This window comes from Mus pahari, chromosome 10, assembly GCF_900095145.1.
Source record: "Mus pahari chromosome 10, PAHARI_EIJ_v1.1, whole genome shotgun sequence".
NCBI classification, from domain to species: Eukaryota; Metazoa; Chordata; class Mammalia; order Rodentia; family Muridae; genus Mus; species Mus pahari.
Window position 1 is genome coordinate 52,444,216 of NC_034599.1, and position 13,843 is coordinate 52,458,058.

The 13,843-nt window shown below is 45.8% G+C and overlaps 1 protein-coding gene across 2 annotated transcripts in view; it reads left to right on the forward strand.

Moving 5' to 3' along the window:
• Positions 1 to 7,011: 7,011 nt before the first annotated feature.
• The window catches only part of Scamp2 (secretory carrier membrane protein 2), a 28,177-nt gene continuing 21,345 nt past the window's right edge, over positions 7,012 to 13,843 (forward strand). The window contains exon 1 of one of the 2 annotated variants that reach the window (XM_021207395.2): positions 7,012 to 7,179. In XM_021207395.2, coding sequence (XP_021063054.1) covers positions 7,123 to 7,179 — 57 coding nt within the window. In that variant the 5' untranslated portion in view covers positions 7,012 to 7,122. The remainder of the gene's footprint in view (positions 7,180 to 13,843) is intronic. The other variant, XM_021207394.2, reaches the window with a different exon arrangement.

Genomic DNA, 13,843 nt, shown 5'->3' on the forward strand with positions numbered 1-13,843 from the left:
TAAGTTCTTCCCAGCAGCCTCCGCTTTTTCTGCGCGCGGAGCTTCACGGGAAATGTAGTTTACAGAGCCCACCGCCTCCTACCTGAGCAGTCAGGGGGTTCTGTTGCCTAAAAGCATTAACCCTAACTCTTGGTTTCAACACTCCTGCCTCCGCCTTATTTTATCCGTATGTAAGTACTGAGAACTCGCTAAGTATCACAAATTGTTCCAAGCATACATCAGAAAAGCACTACTTTTTCGGGGTCTCTAGTCTAGAAAAGGGAAGTAATTCAATAAATCTTATTAGTGTGTTAAAAGGCAATAAATAGCGAAGCATAGTGGCACACTCCTATAATTCCTGTAGTTAGGGAGCCAAAGCAGAAAGCTTGTCTTGAGTTTGAGACCAGCCCTGTTAAAACGGTCAGCGGGGTAATAAGGAGAGATTTGAGGAAGAGTGAAGAGTCTTCCTGTCAGAAGAAAGAGCTAGCTAGAATCTCTAGGGCTGGAACTCGAGAATGTGCCTATACTGTACACAATTAAATAACAAAGAGGTCAACACTATCCGGACAAAGGGATACACAAAGGCAGGCAGGCAGGCAGGCAGGCAGGCAGGCAGGCACACACGCACACACGCATGCGTGCACGTACAGCGAAGGAAAGGGAGTCGGTCAACAAAACAGGCGATGTATAGGGTCATGTGTTGTCATGAGGATTTCAGGGTTTCCCCTGAGTGCGAGTGGTTAGAAGTTTATTGGTGTGATGTAACTATGATGGTGGTGGCATATGTCACTTGTACCCCCTTCCACCCCCTATGAACTTCTGTTTCTTGCTCTGTAGAATGAGGATAGTAATATAGATCTACCAGATTTATTGTAGGATCTATGAGGACTGTAAAGTAGTCAGTGCTGTGTCCCTCTGATCCATCCTAGGTGATTCCAGAACCCAGCACTCCTCCACTCTGAGCTGCTCACAAGCTATGCATAGGACGGAGAGGAGGGGTCACCAGGACCCCTGCACAGGGAAGGCAGGGGATGGACTTCTGTTGTGGAGTAATCTTGTTACATCCTCTGTAGAAAATCTCTGCCCTCCGGACCTCCACAACAGCCTACAAGGAGAGAACCCAGCTGGCGACCCAGACTCCCAGCTGCCAAAGCTCCTGGGAACAGGGGGGGGGGGGGAATATTAGACGCTGGAGATAGAGAGACAGTTTTGCAATAACACTGCTCTTACAAAGAACCCAGGTTCCATTCCAAGCACCCACATGGGCACCCATGACCAACTGTAGCTCCAGTTCCAGGGAATCTGATATGTCCTGGTCACAGGACCAGGCACACACATGGCGTACACATAAAATTACAAAATTACAAAAAAGCTGAACCCGGAGTTCAAGAGGCGCTTTCATTGAAGCCATCACAAGACACCAGAATTAAAATCACTTCCACAGAGAATCTTTTGCATAAGAAAAAAAATACTTTAATTGTTGAGACAGAATGTTCCCATCCCATGCTACCCACTCCCACACAGGAAAAATTATCTGCAAAGGAAACCAGGGTGCCTAGAGGACCTAGAACCTTCCACTGCTCCCTCTTGCTGGTCTGGGTTCTCTCTTCTTCCCTGTCACTCCCCCCACCGACACGCCCCCCTTTCTAGGCCATGTCTAACTCTTCTTCACATTCCTTTGTGGGAGTTTTGTTATTGTTTTGAGACAGGGTCTTACTAGCGCTGGCTGGCCTGAAACTCTCAGAAATCTGTCTGCCTCTCTCTCCTGGGTACCACTACAGCCAGCTCTGCTTTACATTTCTGCCAGTGCCCTGCTGAGAGTTCAAGCTGAGGTAGCAGCTGGCTCTCATTCTTGTTAAGCCACATACTGTGCGCTTTCTAAGAACCCTTCCCCTTTATGATTGAGATACTGTAGTCAATAAACCTTTTAGCTTCACTTGCTTTTAAATATTTTTTTTATTATGTGTGTATTTGTGCCTGTGGATAGGATATACATGAGTGCAGGTGTCCACAGGGGACCAAAGGCGTCAGATCTCCATGGACCTGGAGTTACAGCTATTACAAGCCATCCAACATCATGAGTTCTCTGCAAGAGCAGTACTTGCTTTTAACTAATGAGCCATCACTCGCTTTTAAATAACCTTAACAATCACTAATTTGAAAGCCCATCTTGTTTGCACAGACCTGTAATCTTAACTCAGGAAGTTTATGCAGAAAGATTAAAAAGTTTAAGGCTATAGCATTTAAAATGTAAATGAAGTAAATACCTAATAAAAATTGGGAAAAAAAGTTTAAGGCCAATCTGAAAAACATATATTAAAATCTAGACCAACCTAGGTTACAATGAGACCTTATCTTGAAAGACAGAGAAGTAAAGACTGGGGATGCCAGGCAGTAGTGGTACACACTTTTAATCCCAGGACTTGGGAGAGGGGAACAGAGGGAAGCGGATTTCTGAGTTCAAGGCCAGCCTGGTCTAACAAAGTGAGTTCCAGGACCGCCAGGACTGCACAGAGAAACCCTGTCTCAAAAAACCAAAAAAAAAAAAAAAAAAAAAAAAAAAAATTGGGGGTACAGTTCAGAAGCAGAGCACTTGCCTAGCATGTTTAATGTCCTAGACAATCCCTGGTAGGTCAAGAAATAAACAAAACAATTACTGATTTGAGCTGTGTTTAGCAGTACATACCTATAATAGAAGCACTCTGCAGGTAGAGGTGTTGTGGGGTAGCCACCAGATAAACTGCTCAGACATGATTTTAAGCCCTCATGAGTTTATTCACCCACACTGGATGTTGAGAATCCCAGTGTAGCCCTGAGCCTTTCTCAGTGACCTTTTAAGCACAAAAACCATATCCTGGGTTGACACACTTCAGTTAACAAGAACAGTTAGCCAGAAGCAGAACTACAGAAGCCAAAAAGCAAAGTTAGTACATTTAAAGACTTTCCAAGAACTATGGCCTTTGATGGATTAAGCCTTTGTTTTACTTTTGGCAGGTGATGTTTTACAGCCTGAATGGTTCTTCCATCATGCAGTCAGGTCTGGGGCCCTGCTACAGAGGCAAGAGGACCAGGTTCTCAAGGTCATCCTTGACTACATACTGAGTTGGAGGCCAACTGGAGCTGTAGAAGGGCAGAAAGAAAGAAAGAAAGAAAGAAAGAAAGAAAGAAAGAAAGAAAGAAAGAAAGAAAGAAAGAAAGAAAGAAAGAAAAGAAAGAAAGAAAGAAAGAAAGGAAGAAAAGCAGACCTGCTATAACTTGAGTGTTGTGATGTATTCTTATAATCCTAACTGTTCAAAAGGCAGAAGGCTGTGAGTTCAAGGCCAGCCCCAGCAACAATCAAGTGAGACTCTTGATTCTAAATAATTGTTTTATCTCCCTCCCCCAACACTTGTTCCTTCCTTCCTTCTTTCCTCTCTCAACAAAGGCTGACTCTGTAGCTCAGGCTGGCCTTGAGCTAGCAGTAATTTTTCTGCCTTAGCTTATGAAGTGCTGGGATTACAGGTATAAGTCACGATACTCTATGAAATAAAGGTTTTTTAAAAAATGGTTAGCAGTGTAACTTAATGGTAACTCCCTTGTCAACATCCCCAAAGCTCTGGGTTCCATTTCCACTGTTGAAAAAATATGTAATTAATTTGGAAGGCATACAACTCAGCAATGTATTACTAGTCTCCCACCAGCTTTGTTGTGCACCTTACCATCACCTCTGACTAAAACCCCCCACAAGAAAGCGGCCCTGACAAGAGTTGTTTTCAGTTCTCTTTCCCCATCTTAAACAGCAAGGTTAGCTATTCCTAAGAAAAGGAACTAAAAAGACAAACTCTACGACTTCTAAAAGTTCAGTAAGTCGAATTTAGATTTCTAGAACACAGGACAGCTGATGGCCAAAGATTTGCTGATCTTGTTCTTGGATTGCAAATTCAGCCATTGTGGGAGAGGAAGTGTCACATACCTCTAATCCCAGCCCTTGAGAGGTAGGGACAGGCATATCAGACACTGAAGGGCATTCTCAGCATAATAGCCAGTTTGAGGCCAGCCTGGGTTCTGTGAAACCCTGGATCAATTTTTTTTTAATTAAATTAAAAAGGAAATAATGCTTAACCCACAGAGAAATAGTATTATTGTCTAAGAATCTCACAAGGGCTGATACATTAGTAAGAGAGGTCTTGTTCACCTTGTGCAATGTCATAGTTTTCTTGTTTTACTTATCAATTTTTTTTCTTTATGGAATGTAAGCATATGTGTGGGAATGAGATATTCTTCACCTTATTTTTTTTTCTCTCACGCTTATTGATTTCTCTTGGGGAACCTGGAGCTTACCAGTTACCTAGATTAGCTGGCCAATGAGCTCCCAGAATCCTCCTGTTTCTACTTTCTCAGCACGAGGATTACAGGTATACCTCCATGACCAACTTTTTACATGGTTTCCAGGTCTCTGAATTCAAGTCTTCATGTTTGTATTGAAAGCACTTTACCGACAGGGTTTCCTCCCCAGCCTCTTTTCTATCTATCTATATATCTCTCTGTGAGACAGGGTCTCATGTAGACCAGATTGGCCTTGAACTCCATATGTAGCTGAATATGATCTTGAACTTCTGATTCTCCCTCCTATGTATGGGTGTTTTGTTTGCATGTATGTCTGTGAACCACAAGTGACAAGTGTGCCAGAGAAAGCCAGAAGAGGACACTGGATCATTCCCTAGTACTGGAGTTACAGATGATTGGCAGCTGCCCTGTGGGTGCTGGGAATGAAATCAATATCTTCTGGATCAGCAGCCCCGTGCTCGTAGCAACTAAGTCATCGCTCCAACCCCACAAATATTGGCTTTTAATTGACAAGCAAATGGACTGGAGTCTGGTAGCAATATTGAAAAACATATGTCTCCCTTTCTTAGCCCAAAGCTCCTTGGAATTTGTGGGGACAGTCTCCATATTGGTTATTACCAAGTTTCATTGCTTCTTCACCAACTCAGCATGCCGCTGAGCCTTGGCACTGTAGACGGGGAAGTAGGAGAACCACACGCTACAGACTGGTCTCCTCTTAGGATACAGACAGCTAAGAGTTCTGCCCTTGGAGGGTATCTGGAGGGCTGAGGGACAGAGGACAACACGCATGAGTCCCTTTCTCATTCTCTCAACTTTAGGATGTTTTCTGGTGTCCCTGAGCCCAGCATGAATGAATAACTAGAACATATACAGGGGAGAAGGGTAAGGGAAATTGCTCAGTGGCAATGCATTTTACTTCCCAAGGCTGCTCACCTGTGTGGTGAAGGGCAGAACCAGTCTCTGACAGACGTCTCTGATTTGAGGGTCAGGGTCCTGAGGGAGACCCCAGCTGCAGAGCAGATAAAGATGATCTCTCCAAGTGTGGAGAGCAGAGCCTGGCTCTTGGTCTCCACTCACACTCTGTCCAGTGGGTGTCCTGGAGTTCTAGGACTGCATCTAGTTATCTTGAGTGGGTGATATCAAACTGGTTTCTGGTTATCAGGTGGGTATCTGCTTTGGGTGTATTGGGATTCCTGACTAAGCTATTTTTACACATCTAAAATGCTTTTTTTTCTTTACTATACTCATTGTACATTGGTACTAGTTAGAAGAGACAGCATGTACAAAGGCCACGAGACAAGAGAGAATAGGGAAGTTCCAGGAACTGAAAAGCCACTAAAGAATAGAATGAAGAAGTGTAGACAAAAGAGGGGGTGGGAAGAGATGGGGAATACACATTCAAAAAGACACTGAGGGCAAACTAAATATTTGGACTTCACACAGCAGAATGGTTTAGGGGGTAAGGGTGCTTGCTGCTGTGCCTGGTGACCTGAGCTCAGTCCCAGAAAAATCACATAAATGTGGAAGGAAAGAAGCAACTCCACAGTTAGCCTCTAACACATTTGCTCACATCCACAACTCATGCGTACACAGCATTACTACTACCACTACAAGGACGACTACTACCACCATGACCATTTTTTTTTTTTAAGAAAAAGCTTAAATGAGATCCCTGGGTAGTTCTGAAGTGGACCTGTCAGATTACTGTTAATAAGCTCTCCAGGATATAGAAAGATGGTATCTTCACTGTAAATAGTTTTGTTTGAGATTCTTAGGAAAGGACATAAACATTCAAGCTTTAAGCCTGGTTCATTTTACTCTAACATAAAATATCTATATATTAAAGTAATATTAACTTTATGTCAACAGCCTTTAACAGTAAATGTTAATTATGCTGGAATTTTTTTTTCTTAACTGGTGAGAAGGGTATCAATCAGACTCTAGGATGAGAGATTCCTCAAACCTACAAACAATAAAAAGGCAACAAAACCAAGAAAAGCAAACCAACCAGCCAAAAACCCTGGAAAAACAATAAAACAAAACAACACAACAACAACAACAACAACAACAAACATCTGGTTGCAGCACAAGAATAGACTAATTAGTAGCGCTGTTCTATTCCAGGGTAAGAAACGATTCGACCTAGATTTCACATCGGCCCGAAAGACATAAATAAGTCGAGTTTGTGAGTGAATTAACTACCACCTCTAGGATATCCATAAAATCACAGGAGGGTGGAGCCTAAAAGAAGCCCTGCTTATCTAGGGCAGGCGTTGATGCAAGGTCTTCCAGCTTTATCCCGGAGCACAGTTCTTCAGACAACTCCTGTTTGACATGTCATCCCTGTCCTTTTGGTCCGGGACTTGCTCGAACGCCCCAATTTTGCCCTCTAGGAATGAATGCATGATCTTTCCTGCCAGTCCTTTATTTGGAAGCTCAAAATAAATACACATAGGAAGGAGGGCATCAGAAGAGATTCTGTACCGGAGGAGTAAGTGGACAGAAGGTTTGGGTATGTAGCTCAAGGCTACAGCTCTGTCTATCATTCGTGAGACCATGGATTCTATCCTCCGCATCTCAGGAGATAAAAAGAAAGTGGATGGAGACAGAATGCATAACCTTCGCTTTCTAATAGGCTGGGCAGGGGCGGAACGGACCTTTGTGACGTCCAGGACCACGCCCCCACAGAGGGCGCTACGCCTGCGCCAGAACGGCTGCCTCGCTCCCGGAAGTGGAGGGTTTACACTGACTGCCGCTGGGTCTGAGTGACCAAAGGCAGTAGCGCTCGCGGAGATCACCCGCTGGCCCTCGATCACCATGTCGGCCTTCGACACTAACCCCTTCGCGGACCCCGTGGATGTAAACCCCTTCCAGGTAGAACCCCCAACTCTCAGATTTCTCTAGGGCCATAGGGCTGCGGCCTGGGCCTCTTTCGCCAGAGCCGGGAGACGTGGCGTAGGAGGGACGGATCACCTGTCCAATGGGAGAGCGGTATCTGAAGGCTGGCCTATCATAGTTTGTATGGAGGCGGGACTTTGCAACAGGTGGAACTGCGGCAGGGGGCGGGGCGCTGCAAAGAAGTGGGCTCTTAGAGCACCCCCAACCCGACCGGCCTCTGCTGGAGAAAAGGGCCAAGCACGCTCTTCTCCTGGGGAGGTGTCTTAGAGTCAGAAAGGGAAGCAAAATGTTGCTGTGCCATTTCTACAGTCTTGGGGGAATCTACCTGTATTGAGTCATCCTAGGAGAAAGGCTCATTGAAACATAATGAGGAAGTAGAAGTCTGTTGGGGTGGAGAAATGTGGAGATAACCCAACACCCTAACAGCAACAGCAGTAACGAAGCAAGCATCCAAAGTACAGGAGAGTCCCTAGTGTTTATCAAGTAAAGGAGGCTGAGGGAGGGTAGGAAGAGAGCCCAAGCCAGAAAATTACTTGTTGGCCAAGGGCTTTGTTTGGAGTGAGTTTGGGCCACACAGACTTTCGGGAAAGGGAGGTGAAGGAGCTTGGGGCCCAAGGTACACGGGTCTGACAAATCTGCATGGGTGATTACTAGCTTGACCTTTGGAACTTTGAAAGAATACAACAGTCTTCGGACTTAAGCCAAAACCTTCACGTGGAGAACACAGGGATGCCCTGTTGTCTATGTTGAAGAACTGGAACTCCTCTGTTAGTGCCAAGGCTAGTTGCACTTCTTCTTTCATGTCTGCCCGAAACCAGTTTGAGGGACGCGTGCTTGCGATGACTGGGGATTTATGAGCAGCTGTTCCTTCTGTGTTAGTATGTCACCAAGCACATGAACTCGTCCCGCTAGTACTTTATATTGGTCCTCTACAGCTTCAGCATTTCCCGAAGGTGTTGAAGTCCTTTGGGCTTTTCCAGAGTGGCTCCTTCCGAGGGTGGGAGCAAAGCAAAGGCGCCTTGAACTAGATGGTTATACACTCAGGGAGTAGAGTATGACCATTTTCTATTCTGAAGTTTTGCAGTAGTGGGATTGAGCCAGAGCTTTGTCCTCTTCTCCTCACTAAACTAATAGAGGCAAACGTTCTAGGCAAATCCTCCACCTCTGCGCATATTGGGTAACACTGGGCTTCATACCTGGCCCTTGATTTATTTATAACAGGATCTCTTCATCTAACACAGCCTGGCTCAGAACTCCCTATGTGTCGCATGCTGGTCTTGAACTTGGGGTCCTTCCTCTACCTCCCAAGTGCAGCCATAACTAGCTCGAGCCACCACACCCAGCCAGGCTGAGAGTGGACATTTTATGCTTCTCTCCCAAGGTGACCTAGCTGATAGGAACCCTCGGGCAGATTTTGGTAGTTGATTCCTTGCTACACTGGGGAGTTTAGAATATATTCTTGTAGCCTAATGCTTCTTGACAGAGCCTTTGCAGGGAACTTCTCTCTTACGTAAGGCAAACGTTTGCCTCGATTAGTTTAGTGAGGAGAATATTTGCATTGTTCCTGTTACTGTCTTCTGCTAAGTCCTTTGATTTAATGATAGATTGTTCTATAGTGCCGGGGTTCTGTTATGTATAGGAAAAATCCAGGAGTCTCTGGGAGTATGTGGTGTATAATGATGTTCCTTTGTCCAGTTTTAGTCTGTCAGAATAATAAGTGTTTTGCTGCTCTCAGGGTCAGCCAGCTGTCCAACTTTGCTGCAGATCTTCTCCAGGGATAACAAAGGGCAGGATTGTGCTGCCCTGTGCTAGGAGTAGCTCCCTGAAAGTCTTAAAGTGCATCTCTGGCCTCAGAAGTGATTGGGCAAAAGTCTGAGTAACTTTAGAAGTAACAAAGCAATGTCTGCATTGCAGTCAAGTAAGACAGTTTGTCCAGGCAGTCTCAGGAGATGGCAGGACAGGAAGCAGCTTTTGGCTTGCAAACCGGCAACATCTGGAGGGGAATCCTGTGTGGGAAGAAGAGGGCTGGGCTGATGGTGATACACTCCCCCTCATACTGGAATGACTGTTCATCCTTGGCAGGAAGCTGTGTAAGGAGAGGCAGCCTTGTATCTGATGCTGGAGCCCCTTCTGGTCAGAGACGCCCTCCCTTCCCTTAGGAGAGAGTGAGCTGCTTCCCTATTGCAGAGGGAGGGCGTAGGCCTTAGGTGACTAGGTGTGAGTCCTCAGCTTTATTTACTTAGGGTGTTGGCTCAGTGCTCAGGAGAGAGCAGGTGGGGAGGTGACAGACTCAACCTGTCACACCTAGTGAGTCTGGAGTACAGCTTTTTTCTTTTTCCTTTTCCTTTTCTGTCATACCATATCATGGTGGATTACAAACTATACTTACTATTTGGAGTCTGCGGCTGACAGTTAGGGACTGTAAATGTTCTGAGAAGTCTATCCTAGCGTCGTTAGTTCAGCTTTACAAAAGGCAAGATTCCAGTGAGACTGGAACATGCTAGAGTCAACAGAATTATGCCAGAATTAGCCTCACACAGAATTTAGCGGGGATGGTGCTGTTTTAAAGATTCTCAAATCTCATGCACATACATTGTGCTAAACTGTCCTGAGGTTATTTTGGATCAGCTAAGGAAAGACCGTAGTACTGACTGACACTCTTGTCACCTTTTACTTTTTTTTTTTTTGGAGACATGGTCACTGGCATGCCTGGATCATGCAGTCCTCTTGCCCCTGGCACCTGAGTGTTGGGAGACCTTGCCAGCATAGCCGTTCCTTCTTCAAATGAGAATGCTGGCAGCGGTCATTAAATCAGCATTCACTAAGCTTTTAAACTTTTAAAAAGTGTTTTACATTTATTTAACCTGTTCATGCTGTGTTGCTTGATAGAGGTCAGAGGACAGCTTGCAGGAGTCAGTCCTTTGCTCCCACCATGAGTCTCAGGAATCAAACTCAGGGCTTAGTGAGCTATTTGGTCCTGAGCCATCTCATCATCCCTTCGTGTGAAGGGATGGAGTAGGACAGATTTTATTTTTTGTTTTGTTCTATTGTTGCTGAGAATTGAACCCAGTGTCTTGAGTATGCTACACAAGTACTCTACCTTGGGGGCAGTCCCTTATAGTGAGTGTGTGTGTGTGTGTGTGTGTGTGTGTGTGTGTGTATTTGTGTGTCATAGCCCAGGCTGGCCTGGAACTCACATAGATATACCTGCTTCTGTCTCCCAAGTGCTGGCATTAGAGGTGTAGGACACCACACTTGACTGCTTTTGTTTTGAGATGGGGTCTTTCTGTATAGCCCTGGCTGTCCTGGAATTCACTATGTAGATCTGCCTGCCTCTGCTTCCCCGGTCCTGGGACTAAAGGTGTGCACCATCACTCCTGGCCTCAGTATAGGGGTTTTTTTTGTTTTTGTTTTGTTTTTTTGTTTTTCTTAAAGATTTATTTATTTATTATATGTAAGTACACTGTAGCTGTCTTCAGACACTCCAGAAGAGGGCGCCAGATCTAGTTACGAATGGTTGTGAGCCACCATGTGGTTGCTGGGATTTGAACTCAGGACCTTCGGAAGAGCAGTCGGGTGCTCTTACCTGCTGAGCCATCTCACCAGCCCCAGTATAGGGTTTTTAAGGCAGTATGTTTAGGCAGGATATTTTGAACTTTTAAGGTACTCTGTTCTATGGTTTGAGAAATTCTCCCCCATCACATTTTTCATGAACATTGACAGGCCTTGCCAGTTTGGTTAAATCCCAGAGAAATTCCTCAGTTTGACCCAGCATTTCTCAGAGTTGCTCGACCAAGGAACCTGTTTCTGCTGACACTCAAAAAAGCCAGTGAAACTCCCATGCATCTTTGAAGTTGATTTCCTTACCGGAGTTTTGTTTGTTTGTTTTGTTTGTGTGTTCATGTGTATGTACAGGTGTGTAGAGGTCAGAGAACTTTTTTTTCTAATTGCTATTCCTTGGGCACTATTCACTTCTTTTTTTTTGTTTTGAGATTGTCTCTCTTACTGGTCTAGAACATGGCTGGCCAGTGAGCTCAGGATCTACCTGTCTTGGGACTATCCAGTGCTGGGATTACAGAAGTGTCTGGCTTAGTGTATATATGAGTGATGTGAGTATGTGTACATGTACACCACATATATGCTGGTAGCCAGGGAAGGAGGACACATAAGAAGGAGGCATCAGATCCTTGGAGCTAGAGTTACATACAGGTTGTTGTCAGCCATCTGATGTGGGTGCTAGAAACTGGAAGGCCAGCAGGCACTCTTAACCACTCCAGTCCCTACTTCTGGCTTTTTGTTTTGTTTTTAAATGTGAGTTCTAATCAGGCATGTGGTAACGTGCCTTTAATCCTAGAATTATAGAGGCAAAGGCAAGCAGTCTCTGTGAGTTTGGGTCCAGCCTTGGCTACATAGTGAGTGTCAGACCAGCCAGGGATATTCAGTGAGGTCCTCTCAAAAAGTTTTTAAAAAGGGAGTTCTGGGTATCCAGCTCAGGTTTTCACACCTGCTAAGGCAACCATTCCCTGATAACTAATTGTCTCCCAGCCCCTTATCCCGGTTTGTTATGATGCCCCTGTTCCCTGCCACCCCCCACTTCCGCAGTCCATAAGCCCCTTCCTTGCGAATAGGTATAGTTGAGATTATTAGAAAGTGTCCTTCCAAGAAAGATCCCTGAGTGGAAAGTGAAGTCCCCGGAGAGTGGCAGAGGCTTACCAAACTCCTAGGAGGAAGCAGGAAGCTGCAAGCCAAGCCTTAGCGCTTTCACAACCTCTGTGTGCACACCCTGGTTCCTCTGTTAATTGTGGCACATCTGCTCCTCACCCTCTGGATGTTTGGGTCCCTCGGTTGGAATGATTCCAGGCTGTCTGCTCACAGATGTTTCTCACGAGTCTTGTCAAGTGAGGCAGAGGTAGAAAACTAAAAAGAGGAGGCATTATACTGTCCTTTCCCCCCCCCCCAACAGTCCACTAAAAATCAGACCACCCAAGCAAATGCCAGGGCTGTTTTTCTCCGAGCGAGCATTCTGCCAGATTACAGCAGAGCAGGTTGGGTCCCGGGAGGGGGTGTGGAAGGGGGTGCTGGCGCTGAACAGAGGAAGGCTTTCAGAGCCTGGACTTGCCAAGTCTCACAGCCTCACTTTCACACAGCCTCGCTTTCACACATTGCTTCTCAGTCTGTGCTGTGGCTGCCTCCCCAGGATGCAGAACATTTCCCTCCTGTGTAAAGGATGACTCTGACAGCAAGGTGGTTTGTGCAAACAGTGACCTGAGGTTCCCTCCGTAGACACTAAGGCCTGTGCCACTTCCCAGAAAGGGTCACCTCCAGCTTGACTGAGATTTGGGAATTCTCAGAATCACAAATAGACCCTTTGAGTTAGGGTGTCATTTATCCCAGGCTGGTCTCTAATTTGCTGTGTAACCGAGGCTGTCCTTGAACTCCTAATTCTTCTGCCTCCATTTCCAGAGTGCTGGAATGTGTGTCCCACCACATCCAGTTTGAGGACCTGGTAGAACTTACTGTAGGACAGGAACATTGTCTTAAGTTTAAAAGTGGCTCTGGAGCCATAGCTCAGTGGTACAAAAGCACTGGCTGTTCTTCCTGACAACCTTGGTTTGATTCCTAGCACCCACAGGCTGTGACTCACAACTGTTTGTAACTGCAGTTCCAGGGAATTCAACATCCTCTTCTGACCTCCAAAGGGATCAGGCATATACATGGTACACAGACAGAGGCAAAATATCTGTACACATAAAATCTTTAAGCCAGACGTGGTGGCGCACTCCTTTAATCCCAGCACTCAGGAGGCAGAGGCAGGCGGATTTCTGAGTTCGAGGCCAGCCTGGTCTACACAGTGAGTTCCAGGACAGCCAGGGCTATACAGAGAAACCCTGTCTCGAAAAACCAAAAAAAAAAAAAAAAATTAAGGGAAAAAAACAAATTTGAAAATAGCAAGAGTGTCACAGCTTAATGCCAACTCCAGACAGCTACCCGGATGAAGGTGCTCCTGCCTTTATGCTTGGCACCTGGAGCCAAGCGGGGGTTAGAACTTGGCTAGAGGTCCAGATGAGCTTGGACTCTACACTTCTGTTAAATTTTCTTAGGAGTCATTGTGCATAAGATTATGGATTGTTCAGAGGATGCTAATATTTAACCAGGATACTCACTTGAGGAGTCCAGTGCAAGGAGAGCCTTGGGCCATCAGGCACCCCCTAGCGTTGTTCACACCTTTAGGCACGCCAGAAGCCCTGCCATTCCACCTGCTGGTCTCAGAGAGAAGGTAAATGAACTTGTGGTCTGCAGTTGGCAGAGCTGAGCACTAAGGCTCCTGAAAAAGGACAGGTGAGAGTGGGGAGGTTGTGAGGGATCTCGGGATCAGCAGAGCCCTGTGCCAGAAAGGGGTTGGGGCAGAAGGCAGAAAGGCTGGCAGACAAGCTGATGAGGAATTTGGGATGAACAGCAAGAACCAAAAGTCACTTCAAGAAGTCACCTCTGGGGCCGGGCGTGGTGGCACACGCCTTTAATCCCAGCACTCGGGAGGCAGAGACAGGCGGATTTCTGAGTTCGAGGCCAGTCTGGTCTACAAAGTGAGTTCCAGGACAGCCAGGGCTACACAGAGAAACCCTGTCTCGAAAAACCAAAA